The 24,985-nt window shown below is 36.9% G+C and overlaps 1 protein-coding gene across 3 annotated transcripts; it reads left to right on the top strand.

The window, feature by feature from the left end:
* Positions 1–293: 293 nt before the first annotated feature.
* On the top strand, positions 294–24,237 carry LOC124160825 (DNA-directed RNA polymerase III subunit RPC4). 3 transcript variants are annotated; one of them, XM_046536913.1, is made up of 11 exons: positions 294–437; positions 714–989; positions 1,226–1,340; positions 3,809–3,943; positions 6,527–6,659; positions 7,384–7,467; positions 14,220–14,284; positions 18,260–18,409; positions 18,827–18,937; positions 19,445–19,603; positions 23,413–24,237. In XM_046536913.1, exons 2-11 carry the CDS (start codon positions 757–759, stop codon positions 23,545–23,547), a joined length of 1,320 nt encoding a protein of 439 aa, XP_046392869.1. In that variant the 5' UTR covers positions 294–437; positions 714–756; the 3' UTR covers positions 23,548–24,237. The 3 variants fall into 3 exon arrangements, with proteins under 3 accessions (XP_046392869.1, XP_046392871.1, XP_046392870.1); XM_046536915.1 differs by lacking the exon at positions 7,384–7,467; XM_046536914.1 differs by lacking the exon at positions 294–437 and having other exon boundaries at positions 449–989.
* The last annotated feature ends 748 nt before the right edge of the window (positions 24,238–24,985 follow it).

Genomic DNA, 24,985 nt, shown 5'->3' with positions numbered 1-24,985 from the left:
TTTAATATTTTCAGAACAAGCGCATTTTTCAAGTCACTGGAAGAGGAGCATGAGAGTTTACGCATAAATGTTTACTTTATGGCCAGTCACTTTTTGCAAAATGTTGCATCATTGTTTTCATTCTTGAATCCAATATATGAATTAAAAATACTTAATGGCTTTATATACACCACTTATTATGTTTATGTGACAATGAGTCTCCTCCGAGGCACTCATAATTTTGAGATAATTTTAAACCTACCGCTATCTCTTGATGATATACCTGGATGACTCTCTTAAGTTTGGCAATGCTGAAATGGTTGAAATGCAGCGCTGGTTGTTAGTCGATCTTTTTGTACGCAATCACAAATGCACTCAATGCTGAGAAGCTATCTTTCGTAGCACACAATGACCATTTGGGTTAATTAAAACGGTTAATCGCGGGATGCATAAAGCAGGTATTTTATGCGTATGAGAATTTCTTTCTCTAGGCCTCCTAATTATCTTTTTAAGTCTGTCACACGTGGTCTTCAGCTGGCTCTTCATAGAGCGTTTGTGCTCGATTAATTTTTAAGAATGATTAAATATAGCAGTTGATTGACCGTAAATTTATGAGTTTTCAACAGTCTTTTGACAACTTTTTACGTGACTGTGACACGCGCGTTATTGGAGGTCAGCTAATGTTCTCTCGTTTCTATGTAAAACCAAGCTCTACGATCTCTATGTTTATGTAGGTGAATGTACCCCTGTGTGCTTTAAAGTTGGGAAGCCGTCGTAATGTCCCTCAGAAAGGAGGACTTGAACTCTAGGCCATTGGAAAATGGCACTTCCAATTTAAGTGCAATGCAGGGTAGACCTAGCCCCACTATTTCGCCAAAGAGATTACCATCATTCAAACCTCCTCGGGATCTGACCCTAGGCTTACCCAAAACTTTATCTTTAGCTGCGAAGCCTAAGAAGAAATTCGCTCCTAATGTAGCCACAAGAAGGAACAAGACTAATGAATCAGTGTGAGTATTGATTGTGTCATTATTTGTGGGTGCAATTACAATACAGCTATTACTAGACTTTTTGTGATCTTTCATGCATTATTTTTTATGTTTGGGACTATTTTTTATATGTAGGAACTATTCTAAATATTTTGGCGTATGGTAATATATTTTAATATTTGATGAGCGTGAGATGAATGTGGCTTATCAATTTAACTACGCTGTAAAATTGGATTGTACACTTTTCTATTTATTAGGGATGTGAAACCTGGGGATGATAGCTCAAGGCAAGGAAGCCGAGGTAAAAGAGGAAAGTGGGAAAACAGAGGTGGAGGAAGAGGAGGGCAACGGAACAATCGTGTTTACATTCAGGTAATTCAATATTTCTTATATATTTTTTTCAGTCCTTGTACATGAATCGCTCTACATTGTCCGGAGCAACTACGGCCGCTAATTATTGCGCCCTTAGGCACCATGTTATGTGCAACGAACCTGCTGTTGTGGAATATGCCTTTAGTAGATCCTCCTTATTCGAAAAAAATGTGCTGGTCATTGCAGATTAAATGGGATCTGTTTTGTATTCTTATCCTGTGCTTTGTGGAAACTGTCTAATGTATAATAAGTTATCTTTCCAGGCATGTGGCCCTCAGTGGAATTCCAAAACTAATTTAATTGCATAATTAATAGTCATAGTAAACGGTTTTTTTTGGAAGGGTCCCAGGATAATGTAATTGACTTCATTTGAAACGAAGTACTTAGAGGAATTACACTTCCTTCATCCCAAATTTTTGTAGTTATAAGTCTATGACATAGATGTTTGCAGACAGTATCCTGACTGCTAAGGTTTATTTTCTCATAAGATGTTCAAGTCATTCACAAATTGGTTCTATTACCTTCTCACACAATTTCTTCAATTATGCATAAGGAACATCCTGCCTTTCTTCACTTCAGCCAAATGCTATTTATCATATCTCCCCTCTTTCCCAACATTCTACCTTCTGCTAAGTACAGACTGCTGCATCTCTTTCCCTGCTTTTAGCTGCTGCATCTATTTTCGTCTGATTGCACTCAAATATTTTTTTCATCGGTAACTATTCCGAGCACTCATTCATTAGCTGTCTAACGGTCCATAACACATGGTTGTGTTACAGTAATGTATTTGAGATATGTATTACCAGCTTCTGCCTTTCATGATTACACCAAGTAGCATCTTGAACACTTATGTTATTCTAATCAATTAATCAACCTCTAATTAATCCATCTTAGTCTGTTTTTCCACACCCTACTACATGACATGGTAAGCTCTTTTTTGTGGCAGTTAATGCTTCGAGTCCGGCCAGCGAGAGTTGTCCGATGACAGTGCAAAGGAGGGGTGGAGAACCCTGCACCAGCACAGATTACAGCCAATCACTGCCCACCAAATGCACCTCACACCCTCCCCTAGTCATACAACGTTGTCAAATGCATATGAAGCACGGAATTAGCCTGGACCACCAAAACAAGCCCTTTCTTCGAATCAACAAAACAAGGGATACTTCCTCTGGCCCTTCGTCCCTTCCGGCTCCTTTCCTCATAAAAGCCTTTTGTTTACAAGTGAGGTGGGCGTTTCCCTTTCTGCTCTGGCAACCTCGCCCCCTACCCGTGACTACACCATTCTACCTGTCATCGGACAACTCTCGGCAGCGGAACTGTGGGGGGCATTCATTAATTACATGATGTCTTGAGAGGTCTAGCTGATTTTCATACGTGATCATACATTACATGATGTGTTAAGAGGTCTTGCTGATTTTCACCCAATCTCATGTAGGGAAGAGGAGGGGGTCGTGGCAAGTATGACATAATTTTTTTCTGCTTGAAACAATGTAAAACCTCATGCTAGACTACAATCTTAGTAATCTCAAATACTATACCATTTTCCCGAACTGAAGGCGGCTGGGTGGAAAATAGAAAGTAGCCAATGGGAAGCGCTGCCCCTTCCACCTCTCCGTTCCCCTCCATCCCCGTCCCTTTTCCCCTCTGCTCCCGTCCATCCGGTCGACCAGTGTTGCCAGCCTTGGGAGTAACGGTACTTTCGGGGGCAGCAGAACGAGCGCTCGGCGATCTCCAAAGATTCGGCTTGGCAACACTGCCAGCTGGAGAGCGATGTGCACTCAACGGAGTTCGGAGAGAGACTGCGGGCTCTTGCACACTTTCTCCTGTCGCTCTTCTATGATTGGCTAGAAGAGTGGGTGGGTTGCGAGCACGCTCAAGGTCAGCCGCCTTCAGTTCGGGAAAATGGTATAGTCTCAACTAATCTTAAATAAAATAATGAAAAAATTGTTTTTTGTAATAAATCCAATTCCTTGAAGCCGAGATAAACATATTACTCTGAAAATATTTTGAACAGTCTCACATGAGATTAGAAGAAGTGGGTCGAGCCAAATCTCATGATATCTCACTAAGGGGGGGGGGAAGGGGTCCAAAAATCACCAATCACCTCAATTAATGGACAAAAATGTTTGCTGTGTGGATATTATAGAATTAATATCTTTCTACAGCCCCCATTTTATTCTGTGAAAAGGTCATGTTGTTGCCTAGTTTTCTGATTTACCCTTTTTGGTGGCAATAATGTCCTATCTTTTCCCTTAGTATTGCCCTCATTTTTCCTTCAGGTGGCCAAATGCTCTACTTGCTCAAATTTGTGCTCACTACTTAATTTAATCTTATTTCATTATATGATTTTGCTAAATGGCTTAGGTTACTTTGATGTAAACTGATATATGTAGTTTCAAATTTTGTCGGTGTGAAATATTGCATATGGAACATGCTTTTTGAAACTAAATGAAAATGTTATCTTTCAGTCCACTGGAAGTGTATTTGGTGAAGGCATTGGTGAAGCTACGAAGCGGTATCATGCGAACGATTACCATTCACATTCCAGGGAAAGCTCAGGAGGAGGAGGAGGCACCATAACTAAAACGAGGCTCAACCTTGAGGTACTTATACTTTTTTTTTTAAGATTCCGCTGTATAATTGAGTCCTGTTTTTTAAGTGTTAATGGCTATATTTTATGGAACTGTGATACAGGTAGTATGGGCAGAAAACAGGACTTAGTTGTTCCACAGATTTTTTTCGATGCAACCTTAGTTCAGCATTCATAAATCTTCACCAAGGCTTTATGAATGATATGATCAATATTTTTAATGAAATACTTTTTCTCAAGCCCTAATTTTCTCAGATTGAAAAATATGAAAATCAAGTTGGACTATTTTTACATTTTAATTTTTGTCATTTATTCCTACTCATCTTCGTGCTTATGTAAAATTTCTTTTCGTTAACTTTAACCTTATTTCATTTTGACTTCTTGAAGGTATCTCATTAGAGTAAATACAGTGGGACCCCGATCTATCGTTCCCACATTGATCGTTTTCCCGCATTCATCGTTCGCCCTTCCTAGTCCCAATTAAAGTTCCGTTCAGACAATTAAATTTTTTCCTGCATCTATCGTTCCAGCAAGTATCGTTTTCCCCGCATTGATCGTTTGAAGATCACAGTCCCGTTGTATAATTTTCCTGCGTTCATCCTTTGGCAAAAATGGAATGAAATATAAATACAATTTGTTATTTATGGCTAATAAAGACAGGCACTTAGTTTGAATCTTTCCCAGGAGATGGAATTACCATTGGGAGAAGCTCGGTGCTGTGGGATAGTAACATTAGCACATTTCCCAAGATCCTCTATCCCCCTCCACCCAACACTTGCCTCCCCCATTCAATGCTTTCCTCATCTCCAAAATCAAACAAAATTTCCCAGCTCGCGCAGGGATCGTATTTCGAAGACCTTACCTTCGAAAGAAAATATCAAGTTACACGAGAACAATAGTAACATGAACCATGCCCCTCTTTTTCTCGCCCGCTGAACTTACTCAGCCTACCTGCTTCAAATTTCCCAGATCTGGAAGTCAATTGCTGCCTGAATCTCCTATTAGCCCAAAAAGTGTCTAGTGATGAATTTCGGCAATTGGGTTGACTTCAATCCAGGGAGTGTTTTTGGTGTGGATTTAATGAAGTCAGGTTTCATTTTTATTCATCTTTGGATCATAGCCATTCCAAAGAAACAAGTGAGAACTTTAAAATATGGACTGAAAATCATTGAAGATGAAGAAAATAATCCGGGCTAGAAGTGAGTGAACATTGCAGAACGCCTCGGGTTGTCCTCTATCACATGATGGTAGGGGTAGAGTGGGTAGCTACCTGTGAAAACGAGAAGTGGGATGGAGCCGAAGATCAGGTGGGCGTGCTGCTGACGATTAACGCAACATTGTTCACCCTTTACACATTGCCTCAAATATATTAAAAATATATTTATTAGTGGAAGAGGCAAGTGCTGAATGGAGGGGGATAGTGGATCGTGGGAAATGCGCTAATGTTACTATCCCACGGCACAGAATTACTCCCTATGGTAATTTCATATCCCGGGGAAGATTCAAACTTAGTACCTGTCATTATTAGCCATAAACGACTCATGGTAAACACTTCGTCTCATTTTTGTCAAACGATGGATGAGGGAAAGTTATACGATGGGACAGTGATCTTCAAACGATCAATGCAGGAAAACGATACTTCAGGGAACAATGGATGCTGGAAAAAATTACATTGCCTCTATGGAACTTTATTTGGGACCAGGAATGGCGAATGATGAATGCAGGAAAACGATCAATGCAGGAACGATAGATCGGGGTTCCAATGTAATGTGTGCCTTTAGACTGCAAAAATCCAAACTGTTATTAAAAATACTTGAAATAAAGTAAGGATAGTTGTTGCCTTCATAAAATATTATTTTCTTATTTAGATTTACTTACATTGGTTACACTAAAGACTTCTTTTTTAATCTTTAAAAGTGCCTCTCCATCAAGTCTGTTTGTGGTATAGTATAACTCCTTTTCAGATTACTCAGGTAAAAAAATCTCAGGCATTATGAGGTACGCTCTTGGTACCTTAGACTGACCAGTTCTTGTATTTGTTAACAACCCTGCAAATTAAATAAAACCTCCATATGATGAAGTTGACAATGCTGGAGAAATGCTAACTTTATTGTAAGGTTTTTTTTATAAAGATGCAGCTTTTGTGGGTTGTTTTGACTTGGTGAGGAAAAGAGTTGGAATAAATCCTGTGCACGCCAGTTACTAGTGAACAATTCGTTGCATTAGAGAAAATGGTGTACAGAATTAAATTTGATGATTTGAAATGCAAAATCCTTCAGTTTGCATGTAACAAATAAATGTGTTCATATCAAAATGGTTGGCTCTTCTCCAAAAATTGTGATGAACGAGTTTTTACTATAGTTTTTAATCCCAATTTTTCATTCATTCTTTCAAGTCATTTTGACGTATTTAATCCTTCTCAGGTACATTGTACTTGCCATGAAAACTATCTTAATTTTTTATATGATACTATAATCAGTATTTTTACCTTGGAATACGGCTTGCAGAATATCAAACTAAACTGTCTCAACGTTGCATTATTTAATTTACTTGACTATTCTAGCTCATCAAGTTTTTATTATTTTTTTTTCTGCAGCGCCATGAAAAGGTTGACAAGAAAGAAGAGGACCTCAAACTTGAGGCATTGATGAGCTGCAATTTTATAGATGACCCTCATATTGCTCCGGATGAAAATTTTCGGCCTATAGTTTTACCCCTCATCAAAGAACGTGAGTTAGCTGAGCATACTTATGTTACTAGATATGCTACTCTTTGAAGATAAATTATATACTCTAAAGTCAACACAAAGTTCATTCCTCACTAAGACACCGTGTACTAAATCTTTTGAACATCTACTTTCCTTTAATCTGAGTGTTATTGTGAAATATATACCGATAATTCTGAAACTATTCTGTAGGCTGTTTTACACGGGACACGTAATTGCGCTGGTTAGAACTGCAATAATTTCCCAATATGGCATGCCATTGCACAAATGCACAAACAAAATTAATATGGCTATTTTGCCATTTCATGTCCATGCATTCTTGTATGTGCTCTCACAATTCACCCCTTTACATGATAGAATTTTGACTGTGCCGTTGTACACACATCAGATTGTGCATTTTCGCACCCCATGTAAAACGGCCGCATAAGAAGACATATTTGGGTCAAGAGTAATTTTTTTGGATGAAGTACTTTTTATGATCAATGATTATCCTCTATCTTATTTTTAACCAGCAAGGAGTGAAAAATATTTGGCTTGACAGAATAACTGGAATCCCTTTTAGTGCACTAGAAATTTTTGTTGAGAGGTGCATGATGTTTTTGTGATAGACTTATGTGTAATTTAATGTTAAGGAGTTTGTCATCCCATAGGCATGAAACTTCTGTCACCTCATATCTATTGTGCCTTGCATGTTGCCTGCTCACTGTCTCCTACTTAACAAATTTCAGGGAAGAAAATTAAAAAAGAGCCCTCAGAAGGAAAAGTTAAATTGGAAGGCATCAAGGACGACGATGATAAGGGATTGCTTAAAAGTAAGTCAAGTGCTGCCTAGATAATTCTTTGGTAAGGCTTCGTTTACCTAGTTTAGCCCATTGACTGTGCAAATTAGAAATTTTAAATGCTGAAATTTTATTTTTTATCAATTTTATGTGCCAAGAACGTAAATTCTTAGTCCTATATCTTTCTCACAGTGAGTCCTGGGAAATTTACAACTCCTGTTTCTAGCTTTTTTGAACTGGTATTCATGCAATTATTCAAAGTTTATTCAATTAATTTGCTAGCGCTATTCATCATATTCAAGTTTACAGTTTGCTTTAAGGAATGACGAAATGTACATAAATGTGTTCAATCTGATTGGATTCAATATGATGTTTTGAAATGTTTATTTATTGATTCAAGTGTGCAAGATATATTAAATTTTTCATGCATATTCATTTGATGTGTGATTGAGTAGTTTGTGATGAGCTTTTTCGTAAATTTTACTTAAATCAGTTATTATGATTGAGCTTGAAAAACCAAGAGACCTGTTTTCTATTTTTCAGTCCAAATTCTACTTTTCCAGCTGTACTTAATAAAAGTCCCTGATCTTCATTCTTTCCCAAATAAGTTTTTGATTTTACAAACTCATACCTAGCAGTTCACTTAATCTCAGCTGCTCCTCAGACCCCTCTAGGGTTATTGTTGTTGTTTACACTCTTGTGAGCAAATCCTCTCCGACTTTGAAAGGCTCTATCTGAATGAGTAATTGAACCAGATCTCTATTGACAGCACTAACTCGTGAAAAGTGAGTGGCATTTGTCCCATTTTATTATTTTAACTGCGTATACGGAAGGAAATAACCAAGGAGATGATTTATAAAGACACATAATCCATTCATGATATTTTTCTCAGCAATGACGTTAGTTTCTGTGTCATTCCTACTCAGCCTCTTTTGCTTCCATCAAACTGAAAATCTTGTTGTGTGAGGGTGAGGATGAAAGAGGGGATAAATAGGGTTGGTTTGGAAGGTTGGGGCAGGAAGTTAATGCGTTTACTGCTGCTTTGGTCATATTGACCAAAATGTGGTCTTCATATTCACACTGATTCGGTCATAATCACCAAGGAATCGGTCACTTTTTTGGCCCCCCATAGCACGCCATTGGCACTCACAGCTACTTAGGTGCTGCCTATTTGACGTTGCCGACACGGTGCATGTGCAGGGTTCCCACTCAACCGTGAAAACCTTAAAACCATGAATAAGCCGTGAATTTTGCCGGCCTCGGTGGCGGCGGGGTATAGTCCTCGCCTGCCAAACAAGAGGTCGCGGGCTCGAGTCCCGCCTGGGTAAGTTACCCCTATCCAGGGCATGGTTGTTTGTTACGTGCAATTGTTGACTTTGTTGAATACCACGATATAAAATGGCCTGTGAGAGCTGTATTCGGTGGATTGGGAATAAAATAAAATAAAATTTCGTCTACCGTGAAAAAACCTGGAAATATCCGTGAATTTCGTCATAAAACCTTAGAAATCTCTCAAACTTGATTGTAGAACTACGATAGACGGAATGAAAGAAAAATCGATGTTTCGATCATGTTTCGAGGCCGAGTCACGTGCCGATACTGCCCACGCATTTACCTGCACACGTGTATTCGAAAGCGCAACTATTAATTGGTCCGTGTGCCATGACAGCACATTGACCTTAAGCCTACGATTGAAAGACGTTAACCCTGGCAAAAAATCAGGCACTTCTTCACTTCCCTGCCACCCTGCTCTCTCCATTTTCCCACTCACACCCTTTAGCCGGACATGAATTTTGTTAACTATAGGTGACGTCATAAGAGATAGCACTTTCATCGCTGCGTTTGCATTCAAGGCATCTTTTGCGTTTGTTGCATTTTTAGGTAACGTGCGGCTGATGATTGTTACGTGATCAATATTTCTGCCTAAAATGCCTCATCTACAAACCGTGAATTTGATGACATTTAGACCGTGAAAATCTGGAGAAAAAAAACCGTGAATTTTATGATGTAGTTAGAGTGGGAACCCTGATGTGGCTGAATGCACACAAAAACTCAAATGGAAAGGATATCCAAGTACATATTAAAGCAAAAGGAAAAAGAAAAACACTTTGGCACAATGGGTGAATTCATCTAAAAATCTGCGCTAGGGAAGGTGTTTAGGGATGTAATTTGGACTAACTAAGAAAGTGGTACTCTGATAATCCTAAAACTGGTGAATCAACTGAGGGGTTATCGAGGTTTGCTTTAATAGACATTAATAGGCACAATTTCTTGAAATCAGGTTTGTTTATTTTAAAGCAGCTTGTCAATGGGCTAATTCATCCATCTAAACCTCATGTTATTCATTTGTGTTTTTTTAATTATTTGCAGCATTTGATGTCTTAAAAGTATTTTCCAATTGTTCATGTGATCACAATCCTGCGTTGAAAGTTTTAATTAAGGAGAAGCAGAAACATGTAATTCACCTGATGCCTCTTGATGGAGAGTAATTTAAAAAACTCTTTGCACAAATTTTCAAATTCCATTCCAGTTGCCCTTTTAGGCCCCTATTAGCCGAGGCAACCAGACGCGTTACCGGTTACCGGTACTGACCAGTTCCACCGGACGTGCCACCGGTGGCGCGTCCGGTTGCCTCGGCTAATAGGGGCCTTATACTCCTTAATTTTGTGTGGTATTTTTCAGAAATTGCTTATAATTTGCTTCTTTCTTAGTTCTACGAAATGGTTAGTGTTAAAAAAGTATCACCAACGAAACTTATGTAGCCAGGATAATTTTCATGAATATATTTATCATCCTTGTTTATAACTCTCCCTCCCTTCCATTTTCTGCTTGCCCTAAATAATTATATTTTTATCACTGCTTGAGCTGTTTTAATCACTTCTTGTAACAATTTATTTTCTTGAGTACATTTACTTGCATTCAGTGGTGTATCTAATTTATTTCATGCATTAATGTTTAAATGTTTTGATTTCTTAAAATAACCATTATGTATCATCATTCTTTATAATTATGCACTTTTGTGGGATAGGGTATTGTGTTTTTCCTGTGATAATGGTTATGAAAATTGATTCTTTTTTTATTAATCTAGCTATAAAACAGTAAATGCTCTACAGTCAGGTTTTTGTATCAATAAAAACTTGTGATTGTATCGCCAAATAGGTGCTCTTTTATTCTCCTGTTGGAGCATAACCTATCTTTATTCATAATAATTTCTTGATGAGCATTGCACTAAGTTGCATGAGCTGTTGTCTCCATCTTCTGAGACCCATATGTAATCAAGTCCCTTGTCATGCTTTATTCATTAAATTTCTCAAATTCATAAAAATTAATTATTTAATTTAATTTATAATTTTTTTAAATAAAATGATTGTCAGTTTATTCTTGAATAATGCTTGTAATTATTTTACTTAGCTCTTTGTTTAGCTCTTATCCTTCTCATGCATACTTACTTAAAATTGCTTGAAGAAATGCTTTGCTTTCTGACTGTTTAATCTTTTTTATACTTATTTTTTCAATAAGAACTTGAAATATTTGAAGTACATATTTGGCTCTGAAATTTATAAGCAATATTTCCCTCAGTTGTTAGGTATCACAGACACAGTGCTAAGTTGACTTGAGATAAAACAGTGTTAACATCTTCAAACAGCTGTGCAAAAATCACATATTTCATGCTCAGGGGATGAAAAAAAGTTTTAGGTGGTTTAACTGATTGATGAATTATTCGCATGATCGTTGGAATGACCATGCGAAGGAACCTCATTCACTGAGTAAAACAATATTTGGCAGATATTTCATCATTCGCATGATCATGTGCTTTAAATTTTAAAATATTCTAATTTTTCTTCAATCCCCAGTCATTCCTGTGCCTCTTATCTCTCGAGAAAGATGGTCTGAATCCCATCAAAAATTAGAGCAAAATCTCCCCTGCAAGCTCCTCCTTTTTATTTTTCACTGTCTAATTAAGTGTATGACATTTTGGGCTGTGATCGGTGGTTACTTAGAGATGGGTGAAAAAGAACCGAACTACCAAAACGAACTGTTCACTGTAAAGAACTGGTTATAAAATGAACAGTTCTCTGAAACTCCCAGTTCACTGTTCATGGCTGCACTGCACACGTGATGTGTATTTGATCCAATAGGTATTGTCACCAAGAGGTATTTTGAACTGCAGCTTACTCCAAGTGCATGTTGGCTACAATAGATGGCGGGTAAGATGCAGACCATCCAAGGCCACCGAAGTGTGCCATAGACGACAGAGCCCCTTCCCTTCTTTCTCTACCATTCCCCTCCGTCCATGAAAACGAACAGGATAGCTGCTTGAACAGTTCGAATGGGTGTTCAAAATTTTAGGTTTGTTTTAGCCTTTCTTTTCCCCACGGCGTTCATTTTGTGAAGGGTATTCATTTCTCGGAGGGCATTCGTTTCCTCTGGCTGTTCATTTGGGATCCCGCATTCGTTTTGATTTAGTGTTCATTTGAATATTTGCGTTTGATGAATAGGATGCGATGGTTCAGGTTCGGGGTCAATTTACAGGTCGGTTATCTGTTGTAATTTGTGCTATGGTTCAAAGTTAATTTAAACATTGGGTTAAAACTTTATTTTGATTAGTTATATAAATTCAAAAATCTATTTCAGCAAACAGAAAAGTAAAACATAAATTGTTGAGCTATGTTATATCCACTATATATTTTACTATTAAATTATTGGTAATGGAATTAAATGTTGACAGGGTTAATCTGTATTTTACCCTGTGTTGCTTTAAGAGGTCTGAACTGGTGATTTTGGGAAACAAAAATTTGGGTTCAGCTTTCCTCTAATTACTTGTTTGTAGTGTAATTAGACATTGGAGGGGAAGGACTTGGTACTCTTCTGGAGAAAGTCTACGGAGGCATATATCTATCATTTTTTAAGGAGTGCAAACAATATAAATATTACCCATGGCAATTTCATTTGATAACATTATGTTTTTCATGTCGCGACATTTTATGTATGTATTTTATTGTGACCACTTAGCTTAATAGCACATAAATACACCTCAAAGCGTTAACTCTTTCTTTGCTTTCCATGTTTAACATTTAAATATGTTACAGAATGGGTGTAACATATTTTACTATTTTTTTATATTCTACCTAAAGTACTTTTTAGCAATGAAACTGATTATTTCTCGCCGTCTTACGCATGCTTTCACTGACAGAGTGGATAGATACCTGACACAGGCTGAAACAAGGAGAAAAAATGGATATCTTACCAAGGAGTCTAAGAGAGAGATTCTCAAATGACGATTACACTAAAAATATTTATAAAGAACAGTGGAAACGAGACTCAAGGGCGGGCTTGCAGGGTTGCACTCCTGGGGCAGGGTCTGTAAGCGCTTGCTTTTCACCTCCACCCCACAGAAGGGGGAGAACAAGATAGGAAAAATGAGAGAGGCACCGCCACGATAGGAGCCCGACGACGCCTCCTAGGATAGGATAGGAAGGTCAGGGAAGAGGAATCCTGCACCGTCACAAAGGCGGTTGGGTCCTACTACTAGTGAAACCTTAATTTAATGTTTCTACAGAAAGGAAAAAATTTCCTATGAGGAAGGAAATTTCTACGATTTTCCATAGATACTCATAAAGAACAGTTAGCTGTGTATGCAAGTCTAAATTGCTCGTCAGAGCAGCATTAAAAAACTTTTCAGCCAAACTAAAATCAGATGCTGGGTTGATAAATATTAATTCTGGCTTATTCTACAAGTGGACAGCAGATATTGTCTTGCACACGGATAACCAAGGCAGGCCTGGGACAGAATTTGCTTGAAATTACAATGACAAGCTGCATGAACCAAATAATACCACACTAAGCTTTCATTTACTCTAACCGTCCGATAAGCAGTATTTTCTACCTGAATGACCCTGTCTGTTCACCACTGTGCAATGTCAGGAACTAGATTGTCAGGCACCACGCCCCATAGTCAAGTCTCGCACAAGTTGTCCGGGATGTTTCTGTTGCTGGATGCGGATCCGTGATCACTGAGCAAGCCATCGTGCATCAGCAGTTATAGGAAACCAGGGCTTATGGAAAATTGTCTACGCAGGCAAGTGCCCAACTATGACTCATGCTGTATCTACTTCCACTTCCCTCGCTGCCTTCACTTCTACTATTCCCTTTCCCTCGAGTTTGACCTTGACTCATCGTAGCTTAAGCATACCTGAGTGCGATGAAAACTCTGGTTCCCTTGGGTGGTATTCAACCACATACAAGGCCACGGCAATAATTGTGAATTTGCAATATGAAATATACAATTAAAGATCCTTAATGAAATTTTTTAAAATTTACGACTGGTTAAACATTGAAGAATCTTTAAAAATTAATCAAGAGTTTTTGTTTCCCGCCGCTTATCATCGTCAGCATTGCTAGAGCCAAAATCCAAGTAGACTGGAAACATTCCTTGTCAGCAAGTAAATAAAATAATTCCATTTTACGAAGGGAATTCTAATAGGAATAGTAAGTCCGGTGTAGCCTAGCATTAAAATGCAAACCTCCTGGTGCTTTTGCATCATTTTCATTTCTTTTTAAAGATCGTGGAAAACATCGAAAAAGTGTAAAACTCATGCACAGATAAACCGATGTCGGATAATCGGGAGTGTGCTGTAATTATAATATAAAAGAAGTTAGAGAAATGCTTAATGATTGGCATTGGCTCTGCAATAATTCTTTTTACAATGAATGAATATTTCTGTTTTTGAATATGTTTTCAGTGTTTATTCTGATAAGTTTTCGTGAATTTTCTTTTCTTGCAGTTAAAACAGAACCTGGGTGGGAAGGTTCACCATGTTTATCTGTGAAGAATTGTATTGATGATAAGGTAAGATATTACCATGCATTTTTTGAAATTTTTACTTCTCTGTGTGGAAAAGTAAAGTATTACTTCATGTGGCTTCCTTGCTTGTAATTTTTTTATTTGATGCTGGCAGTGACCCTGTGTCCTTGAGTAATCTATTATCAGTTTCAGTATTATTTTGCAATGACTTTTTTGCTGTTTATTTTCATGATACATATACAACCACTTATGCAGACCTGATCAATATTTTTCTAATATTTATTGTCCTGAGAAACTGATAGAAAATATCCCTTTTATGTTATACAGTGGAACTTGGTTAGTACGTTCCTCCTTAGTACGTTTTCCTCCTTAGTACGACGATTTCTCTCGGTCCCGGTACCATCGTAACAAAATACAGGTAAAAGTATTTGGTTAGTACGTTTGAAAAAATTGCTCTTTCCTGGTTAGTACGCTCAATTGCTAGCCGTGACGCAACCCACAATTCGTTCTCCAGTATCTTCCTAAGGGTCGTAAAGCTCCGAATTCATGATTTAATTTATTATTCCTAGCCATTCACATTCTTGCATTCATTCCACATCTCTTTCTTCGACCGTGATTTATTCAAATGCATTTCTCAATTCTTATGACGCGATGAATAATAAAATATGGCCATTTATCAGGAATGTCTGACTATGCAAAACTGCAGCCAATAAGAAGCCCCAATTTTCCCCACCCCGAGCTCCTCACCTTCTGTTGCCTCCGGAGAGCTCACTGCGCATAAATTTCACGAGTGGGCAATAGATGCTATTGCACGAGTTCTGATGATGAAGAAATGAGTCTTATCCAATTCCCACTTTATCTAAAGCAGTACTGCACGACGTCAATGCTACGGAGTACGTGGGTATTTGACTACTGCTGCGGGAGCAGACGATGCTCAGGATCTCCACGCGAAGCTTAGCTTAAAAATACTTGATCTCGGCACGAAAGCAGACGACATTAAACAAATTTTAAAAGTAAAATTCAACTGTATAATATAAAATCTTCTTGTAATTACGTCGTAATCTATTAATCTTGAGTGTTATTATTCGATATATTAATCGATATAACAATCGATATGGCTTTATTCCAGAAGCGAATGTGCACGGCTTTGTACGGCTATTGCCGTAATTTAAGGTTAATATAATTTTGTCCAGTTTTTATGATGTTTAAAAACAACCCGTTGACATACTCAGGGTTGTTTTTATATTCTCCGAGTATGCTGTGACAAAAAAGAAATGACTTAGCTTTACTTGTCCTCTTTCTATAAATACATTTAGGATAAATCACGGGAGAAAGATGCCGTTTTCATGTAATTGTCTTCGGGAAATCTATGAAACATTGTGATTTTTTATTCACATGGTATTGTTTTTCAATGTAGCGCCCATTTTCTTTATTTTAAAGGCGAAAAGAGTTCAGGAAGGCGATCCTACGAGAACTACCGATAGTAATTGTAATTATGACGACTTTTCCACAGATTGCAATTACCCCGACTGCTATTTTTTACTTTCCTCGTTAGCACGTTTTCCTGGTTAGTACGTTCATTTTTTGTGGTCCCTTCAGAAACGTACTAAACAGGTTCCACTGTATAATATGTTATCCCTGGTTTTAGACCTAGCCCTGCCAAACGCATGTATTTAAACCCTTCTTATTTATTTGGAAGTTGTGTTTTAATTGTTTACTTTGCTACTATCTTCCCATGTCTCTTTTTTAAAGTAGCAGCCACTAAACGTTAAGCATTTTGCCATTACTTTTTTATTACATATGTATTAGTTTACTCTTAAATTATATCAAATGGTAGAGGTTTAATGGAATATTGATTATGAATTATTGAAAGTCCTCAATTTTAGTCTTATGGTAGTCCTCTTCTTGCTTTTACATGCCTTAAATTGAAGCGACATGTGACATACAGCCACAGTGTTTGTGAAATTCTAATTTGTTGGTATGTGGATGTCATGACATGTGGTTGGCTATGTAGAGCCCTTTTGAGCAAAGCATCTGCACAGCCAGGGCACCTATCCACCCATTTTGAGATTTGATCTTGCTATTATACCAGTTTCCCCCAGCTACTGGCTAGCATGCCCTAATGGGCACATCAGAAAACTATCTAAAAATCCTCCCCTTCACAAAAGATAACTAATCATGGGATGAATACTCTCTATTCCAATGAAGATAGTAACATAACCCATCAACTGCTAGAGTGCCCACATGGGCACAGCTGCAATTTTTGAAAGAAACGGTTGTAGTGTATGTGAAAATTTTTTCATAATGTTCTAACCCAACTTTAATTTTTGGTAATGTATTACTTCTTCCATTTTTTGTCAATTTATTGACTCCCAGTGGGTAGTATAGAGCTGTGTGTCGTCAGTCATTCTGCCCTAGTGAGGAAAGGGGAATTTTGTGGAATAGAGAGTATTCATCCCATGATTAGTTATCTTTTGTGAAGGGGAGGATTTTTTAGATAGTTTTCTGATGTGCCCATTAGGGCATGCTAGCCAGTAGCTGGGGGAAACTGGTATAATTAATTAATGTCAGAGAAATGTTTGGTTATTGTTTTATTTACCTATGCCACAGGCAAGGTGCCTAATGTTGATATGATCTATTTAAATTATTTTTACTCGAATGGCAGGCTTTTGATTATTTAATGGTTGATTTGGGCAAAACATAGTGCTAAAGGTTATTTGCATGTGATATTTTTGTATTTTGACCTATTTTTAAAACAAGTTTTTGACTTTGTCCTAGGGTAATTATGTAAATTACGTTAGTTAATGTGTAAACCCCCCATTCAATTTTTTCTGTATCTGCCTCTTGAGTGACATGTTTCGGTTGGACAGTAGTAACTGCTTTTCCCTTATGCTTGTTGTGAAAACCCTTTTATAGCTTCTCCATTCATATGAGAATGGAAATAATTGGTTGCGAGGATTGAGGCTAAGTTTAGGAGAGTAGGTATATACCCCGTGGGATATCATGAAATAAATTGGGAATAATTTTGCTTGAAAGTGGAGAATCTACAATTTAATGAATCTTTACTACAATATTAGCTTTCATTGATGGTGAAATACATATTTATGAGCCAAAAATTGAAATAACACAACTATTAGAAAACTTTATCCGCCAGTTATACCGGTGGTTGGAGTGGCTAGTGGGGCCCATATAGGCACTCTCCCTCTCCTGAAAACAGAAAAAAAAACAATTTCTAGAGCTAGCATCTTCCATAGTCCATTAGGGAAAATGAAACAAACCTGAGCAGAAAAACAAAATTGGAAACAAAAAAAAATCCGCTGTTAAAGGGCTGTAGATCATAGAATATCTTACCGTGCATCTTTTGCACTTGCAAATGAGATGCTTACCCAGTTTTTAATATGCGAGTTGTAGGAAATGTTGTGATTGCTTGGATGGCAATAAAGGCTACTGTTATCATTAAGCCTGATTGTAAATCAATATTATTTCATCCCGTTTCAAAATTTTCCATTATCTGGTGTTGTTTTTAGTTCTTGTGTTAGGTAAAAGGAATACTTCTTTGTCCCTCACTATTCATATATCAGTGGCCATAGATCAGCACCCAGTGATGTCCTGAGATTTTCCACCTTGTTGACTACCTTAATAAAATTTCATTGATGCTTTCCTGAAGATTGAAATAAATCCATGGAGATTGGTATCGCTTTTATATTTTTGTGAAAGGAGGAAAAAGAAATTAATTTTGTTCTGTCCACATATTATACTTTATTCTTGCTTATTGTAAGTTATTGTCACATATATGTTTCATAGTGATAATGTTTCAAAAAATTATGTATACTTTCTTTTTGTTTCTGGTCTGCCGTGAAATTAATTTTTAAGATGGTAGCTCCCATGCTGGTTTTTTAACCATTGGAGCTACCTAAAGCTCCATTTGTGTTGTCCTGTTAAAAAAAAGTGTACATTCAAGCTTGGAGTATTAAATTCAAATTCAATTAAATTTTTAAAAAAATATTGATTTCTAACCAGGTTGTTGTTAAAGTGGAACCAGGCACAGAGGAAGAAGAGAAACCCAAGATAAAAGAAGTTGTGAAACCAATTTCTCAAGATAAGGGATTAAATGAATACTCTGTGATGGAATTAATTGAGCACAGTAAAAAGGGGTATATGCTATTTCAGGTGAGTTATGCCAGTTCTTGAAATTATTTCTGTGAATTCACAAATTAAGTGCATTAATTATGTGTCTAAAAATATTTCTTCGATATTTGTGCATTATCCATTGTGTCAAAGAAATATATTTTGAAGAATATCTATGAATTGGGTAGTAAATATTTTAGTGTCTTGCAATTTAAATTGATTATTACATGTACTTGCATTGTAAATAATTGTTTATGAAAACTTAAAAACATATTCAAAATTTGAGTAACTTACTGTTTATGGGATGGAATGTAAGTGCTCTGGGCTTGAAAAAGTTTTACATATTCCCTTTTGAGCGTCATTGACATTTGTTAAGCTGTATGTATGTAATTTTAAGTATTTCAAGCTTAGGATTGTTTCAGTATCATTCTTACCATTGATGTTTCCTCCCAATTTCAGCTTCCAACTTGCTTACCTGGCCCAAAGCCAGACGTTGAGCCCTCTGGGAAAGCTGGAAAGAGCCAAGGAAATCAGCCCAGTACATCAGGAGCATCAACGTCTGAGTCAATGGTAGCAGCATATTTTTTTTAGCTTGTCAAATACCTTGAATGAACTAGTTTTTTTACTTTTTATGTTGTTATATTCAAGAAAATGATGTTCACTCATTGCATTGACTGAACTAAGAAGATAAAATTTGTTTTTGAAATGAGAAAAAGTATTAATTTTTATGATTTAAGTTAATCCAAAGCACTTTCATTTTGATGGGTTAAATACCTTGAAACTTTAACCATACATAATGAGTTGTTTGATAAAATGCTGTTAGGTAGTTTTGATCAAGAAATTTTTCATACAAGATGTATAAATGTGGGTAGAAAGTAGAGATGAAACAAATCCTAAATTTTATTAAATCTGAAGTTGAGGAGCATATCGTGCTCCAAGTGTGTTAAAAAATATTTTTGGCCTATTTCAGGTAATGTAAACGCCATTTACAGACTTATAAATGGAAAATGTGTAGGAATAAGTATCATTCACCAATTGGAAATATTTTGACTTACATGGTTTCCTTTCATTTTGCAGGATGATGTTTCTGAGCAGCTACAGGATTGTACATTACATTGTTTACCTGAGGGTCGACTAGGGACATTGCGAATTTATGAATCAGGGAGGTCTGAAATATGCCTCAATGGTGGATATTCTTTGGTTGTTAATCCTGGGACACAAGTTGGTTTTTCACAGGTTCGTATGCAACAGGTTTTGATTGATTAATTGTATTCTCTTACACTAGTCTACTTAGCCATGGAAATACATTTCATAGGACTGCTTATAATGTGGACTTTACTACCATTTTAAGGGTTAAACCATATTAAGACATGAAAGTCTTTTCAATAAATGGCAAGGAGACTGGGGCCTGTTAGTTACACTCGAGGTGGATTCCACCAAACTCACATTGATCAATAATCAGGTGATACACAATCTTGTAACGAAAATATGCTGATAGCCCTCTGATCTAAGCCTCAAGAATCAGTGGATTTGAGAACCAAATTACCCAAGAGACATCCCTAAAAATGTACTAAGCGGGAGGACCATGGAAAAATCTCGTCAGAAAATTGCATTAAAGTAAAGTTTTGAAGAAATTTTTCTTTTAACCTTTTCCCTGCTATACACGTATATATACGTGTGGACGTTTCCTGACCCGGGAGATGACGGCCGTATATTTACGTGTGAGATTTTCCTGGCTAGGATAATGAAAGCCGCATATATACGTTTTTTAGCTCTCCCCCTTTTAGGACGGTCGCAGGTTTACGTCGTCTTTGTCTCGGGACCCAACCCTGTGGGGTTTGGGATTTACCCTCGAAATCCGGGAGCAGGTAAAACCCCTCTTAGCGGTAAGGGACAGCGGTCGTACAATTGTTTATCCAGTCAGTTTTGGAAATAAATATTTGTTCATTTTTCATAAAAAGTAAACTAAGAATTGAATTATTTGTCTTTTGAGCAGCGTTTACAAATTTTAAACAAAATTCTACAATAAATATTAACTCATATCTCGAGTTATGTATAAACATCAACATGGAAATTGTTGCTGCATTAAATGCGTTAAAATTGACCTTAGAACTTCGTTTAAAATTTGACAATACTCAGAAAAAAATAAGGAATTCAATTCAAAGTCTGCAATTTACGTGCAAGTAACAATTATCCATTTGCTAAATGCATATAAGCAATACATAAGTTGACCGCGAACCAATGCCGCAGGTATGGTCGTAAACCCGGAAATGAGGGAGCACAACTACTCTTGGAGTCCGAGATAATACGGAGTTCAAGGAGGGAGGTGTTGAAAAAGGTTCAGCGAAACCCTTCTTAACGAATGTCCTCCAAAAATGCTCCGTACCAAGAGAAAGAAGAGTCTCTTGGGGCTCAGTACAGCAGTCATGCTAAGACGAAAACTCCGCCGTCTCGAAAGGGTTAACTACAAATGTATTGAGCACTCTTTCCAAGGGAATGTCAGTACACATCAACTAAAGCTTCGGATTTAATAAAAATGAAAAATCAAATAAAAAGGTCATTACATACCAACAACTTTTTAAGCTTAGGCTAGTATGTCCTAGTAATTTCTCTGCCCATTAGTATATCTTACAGGTAATCCTCCTAGTAATGCCTGAAAAAAAGTAAAGGTCTTGTGAAACCTTATCCAAATTCAATGAATTGAAAGCCTACCTAACATGTACCCACAGTTGTCTTATGAGAATCACCCCATCTAAAATTCCTTTAAAATGGGGTCTGTTGAATTGTAAAGTACCCTACTTCCCCTTCAGTGGTTTTTATTATATCTAACGAAATCTATTTTTATATTACTAGGTGGCCCGGCGAACGTTGTACTGCCTAATTATTAATGAACAGTTTAGTTACACTATTTATAAATCAAGGGAGGCTGCACTGATTTTAATAATTTTTGACTTATTATAATAAATAAAGAAAAAAATGCAATGAAACTGCAAAAATAAGCATTTTAATGGCTTCTTAGAAACATATTTTCTTGATTCAGTCTACATAAGGGACACCAGGTCAGGCATACACGGATTTATTTCAATTAATTTTATAATTTTTATGTCTTAACTTAGGAAATGTTAGACATTGTGGTTTTCTAAGGCAGTTAATAAAGTCAAAACGTTACGCATTCAGTTTTTGGCCTATTTGCATTTTTAGGTCCAAGTCTTGCCCCTTTTTTGGGCCAAGTTTACGCAACGCTGGCCCGATGCTCGACTAACACTCAATATCTCATGAAAATAGCACCTAAAAGCAGTATTAATACTTCATGACTTGTTGCATGCTAGATATAACTCGGTTCGGAAAAGTGCACTGCATAAGCCTGCCCCAGTGCCCAATGCATAAATGTGGCCCGGTCTACCCTACACATTGGCTTTGTTCACTTGAGTCAAGTACCTTCTGATATGCAACAGTTTTTCTTTTGTTGTCAGGCAGAAGAACAAATAAAGTGGAGGGTTTGCCAACACTTGAGCATGCAACATATGTTTGACTATGAGAAAAAATGGCGTTTCTAGGTGCAAAGCACAAACACTAACCTTGTGATTTGAAAATCGTCATCGCAAATGCAACACGACTTGAAAATTGAATTCGTTTTAACCCAGAGGGAATATCGGATGGGATCATGGGAATCCTCGAATGAGAACATCCTCATCTTTGAATTTTCCATTGGGTGTAGTTGCATGAATCATATTGATTATCAGTTTTTTTTATCACCAAACTCGTTCCGTTGCATAGTTTTGGTTGGTTTGGGTTCCAAGCATTGTGACCACGGAACTTACTTTCAGCTGTTTTTGTGCTGTGGTAAGCCATGCACATCTAAGGACTTAAAAAATTAAGATTGCTAGTTAGTGACTTTGTCTTTGTTTGTTACGCACAGTGGTGCAGCGAGGGGGGGTTTTGGGGGATAAAAACCCCCTCAGAGCTCAGAAAGTTTGAAGTTTAATCCATTGGATTAATAGTAATTATATAATGGTGTAAGTATTAATAAAATATCCCTCAGAAGGCCGCAAAATTCACCATTTTGAACCATTTACAAGAAAAATTTTCCAGGGGAGGGCCCCCGCACCTCCTGCTTACCCTGGTGGGTATTCCATACCTCAAGACACCCCAGTGTTTTGTATCTAAAACCCTTCCTAGCCTTTATTTCTAGCTGTGCCCCTGGTTACACAGTCAATAGATTTGAATTAATGCTGAGTATAAACTGTTTGATCCTGATTTACCAAGTTTGTCATTCACATTTTCGTGCGAAAAATCCATATCATGCATTGTGCATTTAATCCACATCTTCATTCGTACCCACCAAAATTCCTTAATCAACCATTTGTGCTTTTTGTAATTATCAATCATGTACCTGAACATTTTGTTGAATAGCTCATCTTTCGATGTTACGAAATTGCAAAACTTCCAAGGTAATGAAATCAATCCACTCAATTCGTCGACAGGTACACAGCCATTACTGTTAGTTAACAATTGCTTATAGATTTGACTACAAACAAAGAGGTGCCGTGTTTGTTGACATCTCAATTCGAGCTGGGCTCAGCGTGAATTCAATTATTTTAATACTTTAAATATGTTTTAACTATCGAAATGTTTTAATTATTGCTCAGTCATTAAGTTGATTAAAACAAATCATCTAGTTTTGACCAACTTGATGGCTTTTGAAGTGTTTCCGACCCCTAAAAAAAGAACCCTAACATCTAGAGCAATTTTTTATTGTGAAGTCTTACTATTTTTTAATGTTTATTCTGTTATCGGGGGCTGAGACAAATCCAGAAATCCAATTATCATTAAAATCAGTACAGCCGTTCTCCAGTTATAAATGGTGTAACTATGTAACACAATTTTAGACTTTCTTTTATAAATATAGATTATTCTTGTTATGATACATATGTCATTTTTATTGTATGGAATAACTGTAGTGGTCAAGAAAAAGTGTCAACAAAAGAGTTTGCAGAAACAGTTACATGCATTTGATAATATGATATGACCCCCTTGCTTTTCAGGAGTTAGTGTCAGTGGTCTTAGATGAATCAACATCTAGTGGTAAAATGATTGTGTTGGGACCTGTATGTTCAACGCTCAATTGTACCCCAGACCTGGAAAAAATGATACTAGCAAGTGAGGATGGAAATAGTTGAGAATGAGCCCTCTCAAGAGCTTGGAGTGTTTGTTTTTGATCAAGATTGGGATCTCGACTAATTTTGTTTGGTTATGTTTTGGTGCATGTACATTATAGTGCTGCATCTGGGTCTGTGAAAAGTGTTTCACTTGTACACGTATCGAATCCCACCTGATCAAAGCAATTGCCACAGGAAAGGATGAAGGAACTGAGAAGACGATTGGAAGACCATCTTTTGCTGCTATTAGTTCTTCCATGCTTTTTTACGATGGACTAGAAATGCTTGGCATTGAGGATGTTGTTAAGGTCCTCAGCTGCATTTAATCTGATTGACTTGGAGGTTTCAAGCTTTTGTGAGGATGCCATGGTCGAAAAAACAAACTCCTGTCAATTGTGTGATATTGACTTGCAATGCTCTGGATCAGATTTTCTTTATTTATTTATATTTGGTGTGGCCAACATGCAAGTGGTTTACAACCTTAAGTTGCAAAATTTGTAAATATGAAAATCAACTACAATCTTTACTATAAGTGAATTGCCAAAAATGGTGTGATTGGTGTGTTTGATTCATCATGTCACAGCCCAAAGGATTAATAGGATTGGTTCACCAAATGGAATCTGCAGCAACTGTTGGGAAAATTTACCTCAGGCTGTTTCCACAAGAAGAATTACATGTATATATTGAAGATAAAACATCTATTTAAGTAAATGATTGTTTTTATTGTTGCCAAACTTCATACTTCATTGTCATTCAATATTCTTTTTGTCACTTGATTGCAAACTTTCATGTTTGTTGATTATCTTAAATTCTTTCCTTCTCTAATGGCTCAATTATTTTCCATTTTGTAGAGTATACTTCATGGAGTACACTTCATGGATTATTTGCATTTTTTCCTTGTTCAGCTCCATATGCACTATTTGAATGACTCCCATTAAGTTATCCTGCTGGCTTTTCCTTCAGAGTTAATTCCAAAAATAGTTTGTATCCCTAGTAACTCCTCAGACGTTTTAAAAAAATATTGTTTCGAGGCTTAAGCATACCTGTAGCTGGATTTCCCCTGGAACTGTTACCCCATTGATTTTGTGATTGAGCTTCAGAAATAGGTTTTATTTTTTAAAAATGGTAGTAATATTTACCGCCACTCTTTGAATAGTATACATGTTGCATATATGCATTGTTTTGCATGAATAAAAATCAAATTTTCACTTGCCACACTGAAAAATGGTATGTGAGGGCATTGATAGAAGTCTAATATGTATCAGTCACATCAGCTTGAATAGTTCTGGGAGTTAAACCAAAAAACTATCAAAAAGTTGTTCAGATAACGATTCTTTACATCTGGCACAAAATTTCTTAAATTCAATTTAAGTTTTTTTAGTGTTGATCTATTCTTGTCGAGTTAAGTTTATGGGTTGAGGAATCATATTTGAAATACATAGTAATGCTTAAGGTAAGT

This window comes from Ischnura elegans, chromosome 6 (genome assembly GCF_921293095.1).
Source record: "Ischnura elegans chromosome 6, ioIscEleg1.1, whole genome shotgun sequence".
Classification (NCBI taxonomy): domain Eukaryota; kingdom Metazoa; phylum Arthropoda; class Insecta; order Odonata; family Coenagrionidae; genus Ischnura; species Ischnura elegans.
Note: the sequence above shows the minus strand (reverse complement) of the source record. Positions and strands in the feature narration are given on the sequence as shown.

Bases quoted from the DNA above. Each gene is read 5' to 3' on its own strand.
- LOC124160825 (XM_046536913.1), top strand. From the start codon at position 757: ATGTCCCTCAGAAAGGAGGACTTGAACTCTAGGCCATTGGAAAATGGC. The intron at 1,341-3,808 runs GTAATTCAATAT...GTTATCTTTCAG, and splicing joins ACAATCGTGTTTACATTCAG to TCCACTGGAAGTGTATTTGG. The intron at 19,604-23,412 runs GTTCGTATGCAA...CTTGCTTTTCAG, and splicing joins CACAAGTTGGTTTTTCACAG to GAGTTAGTGTCAGTGGTCTT.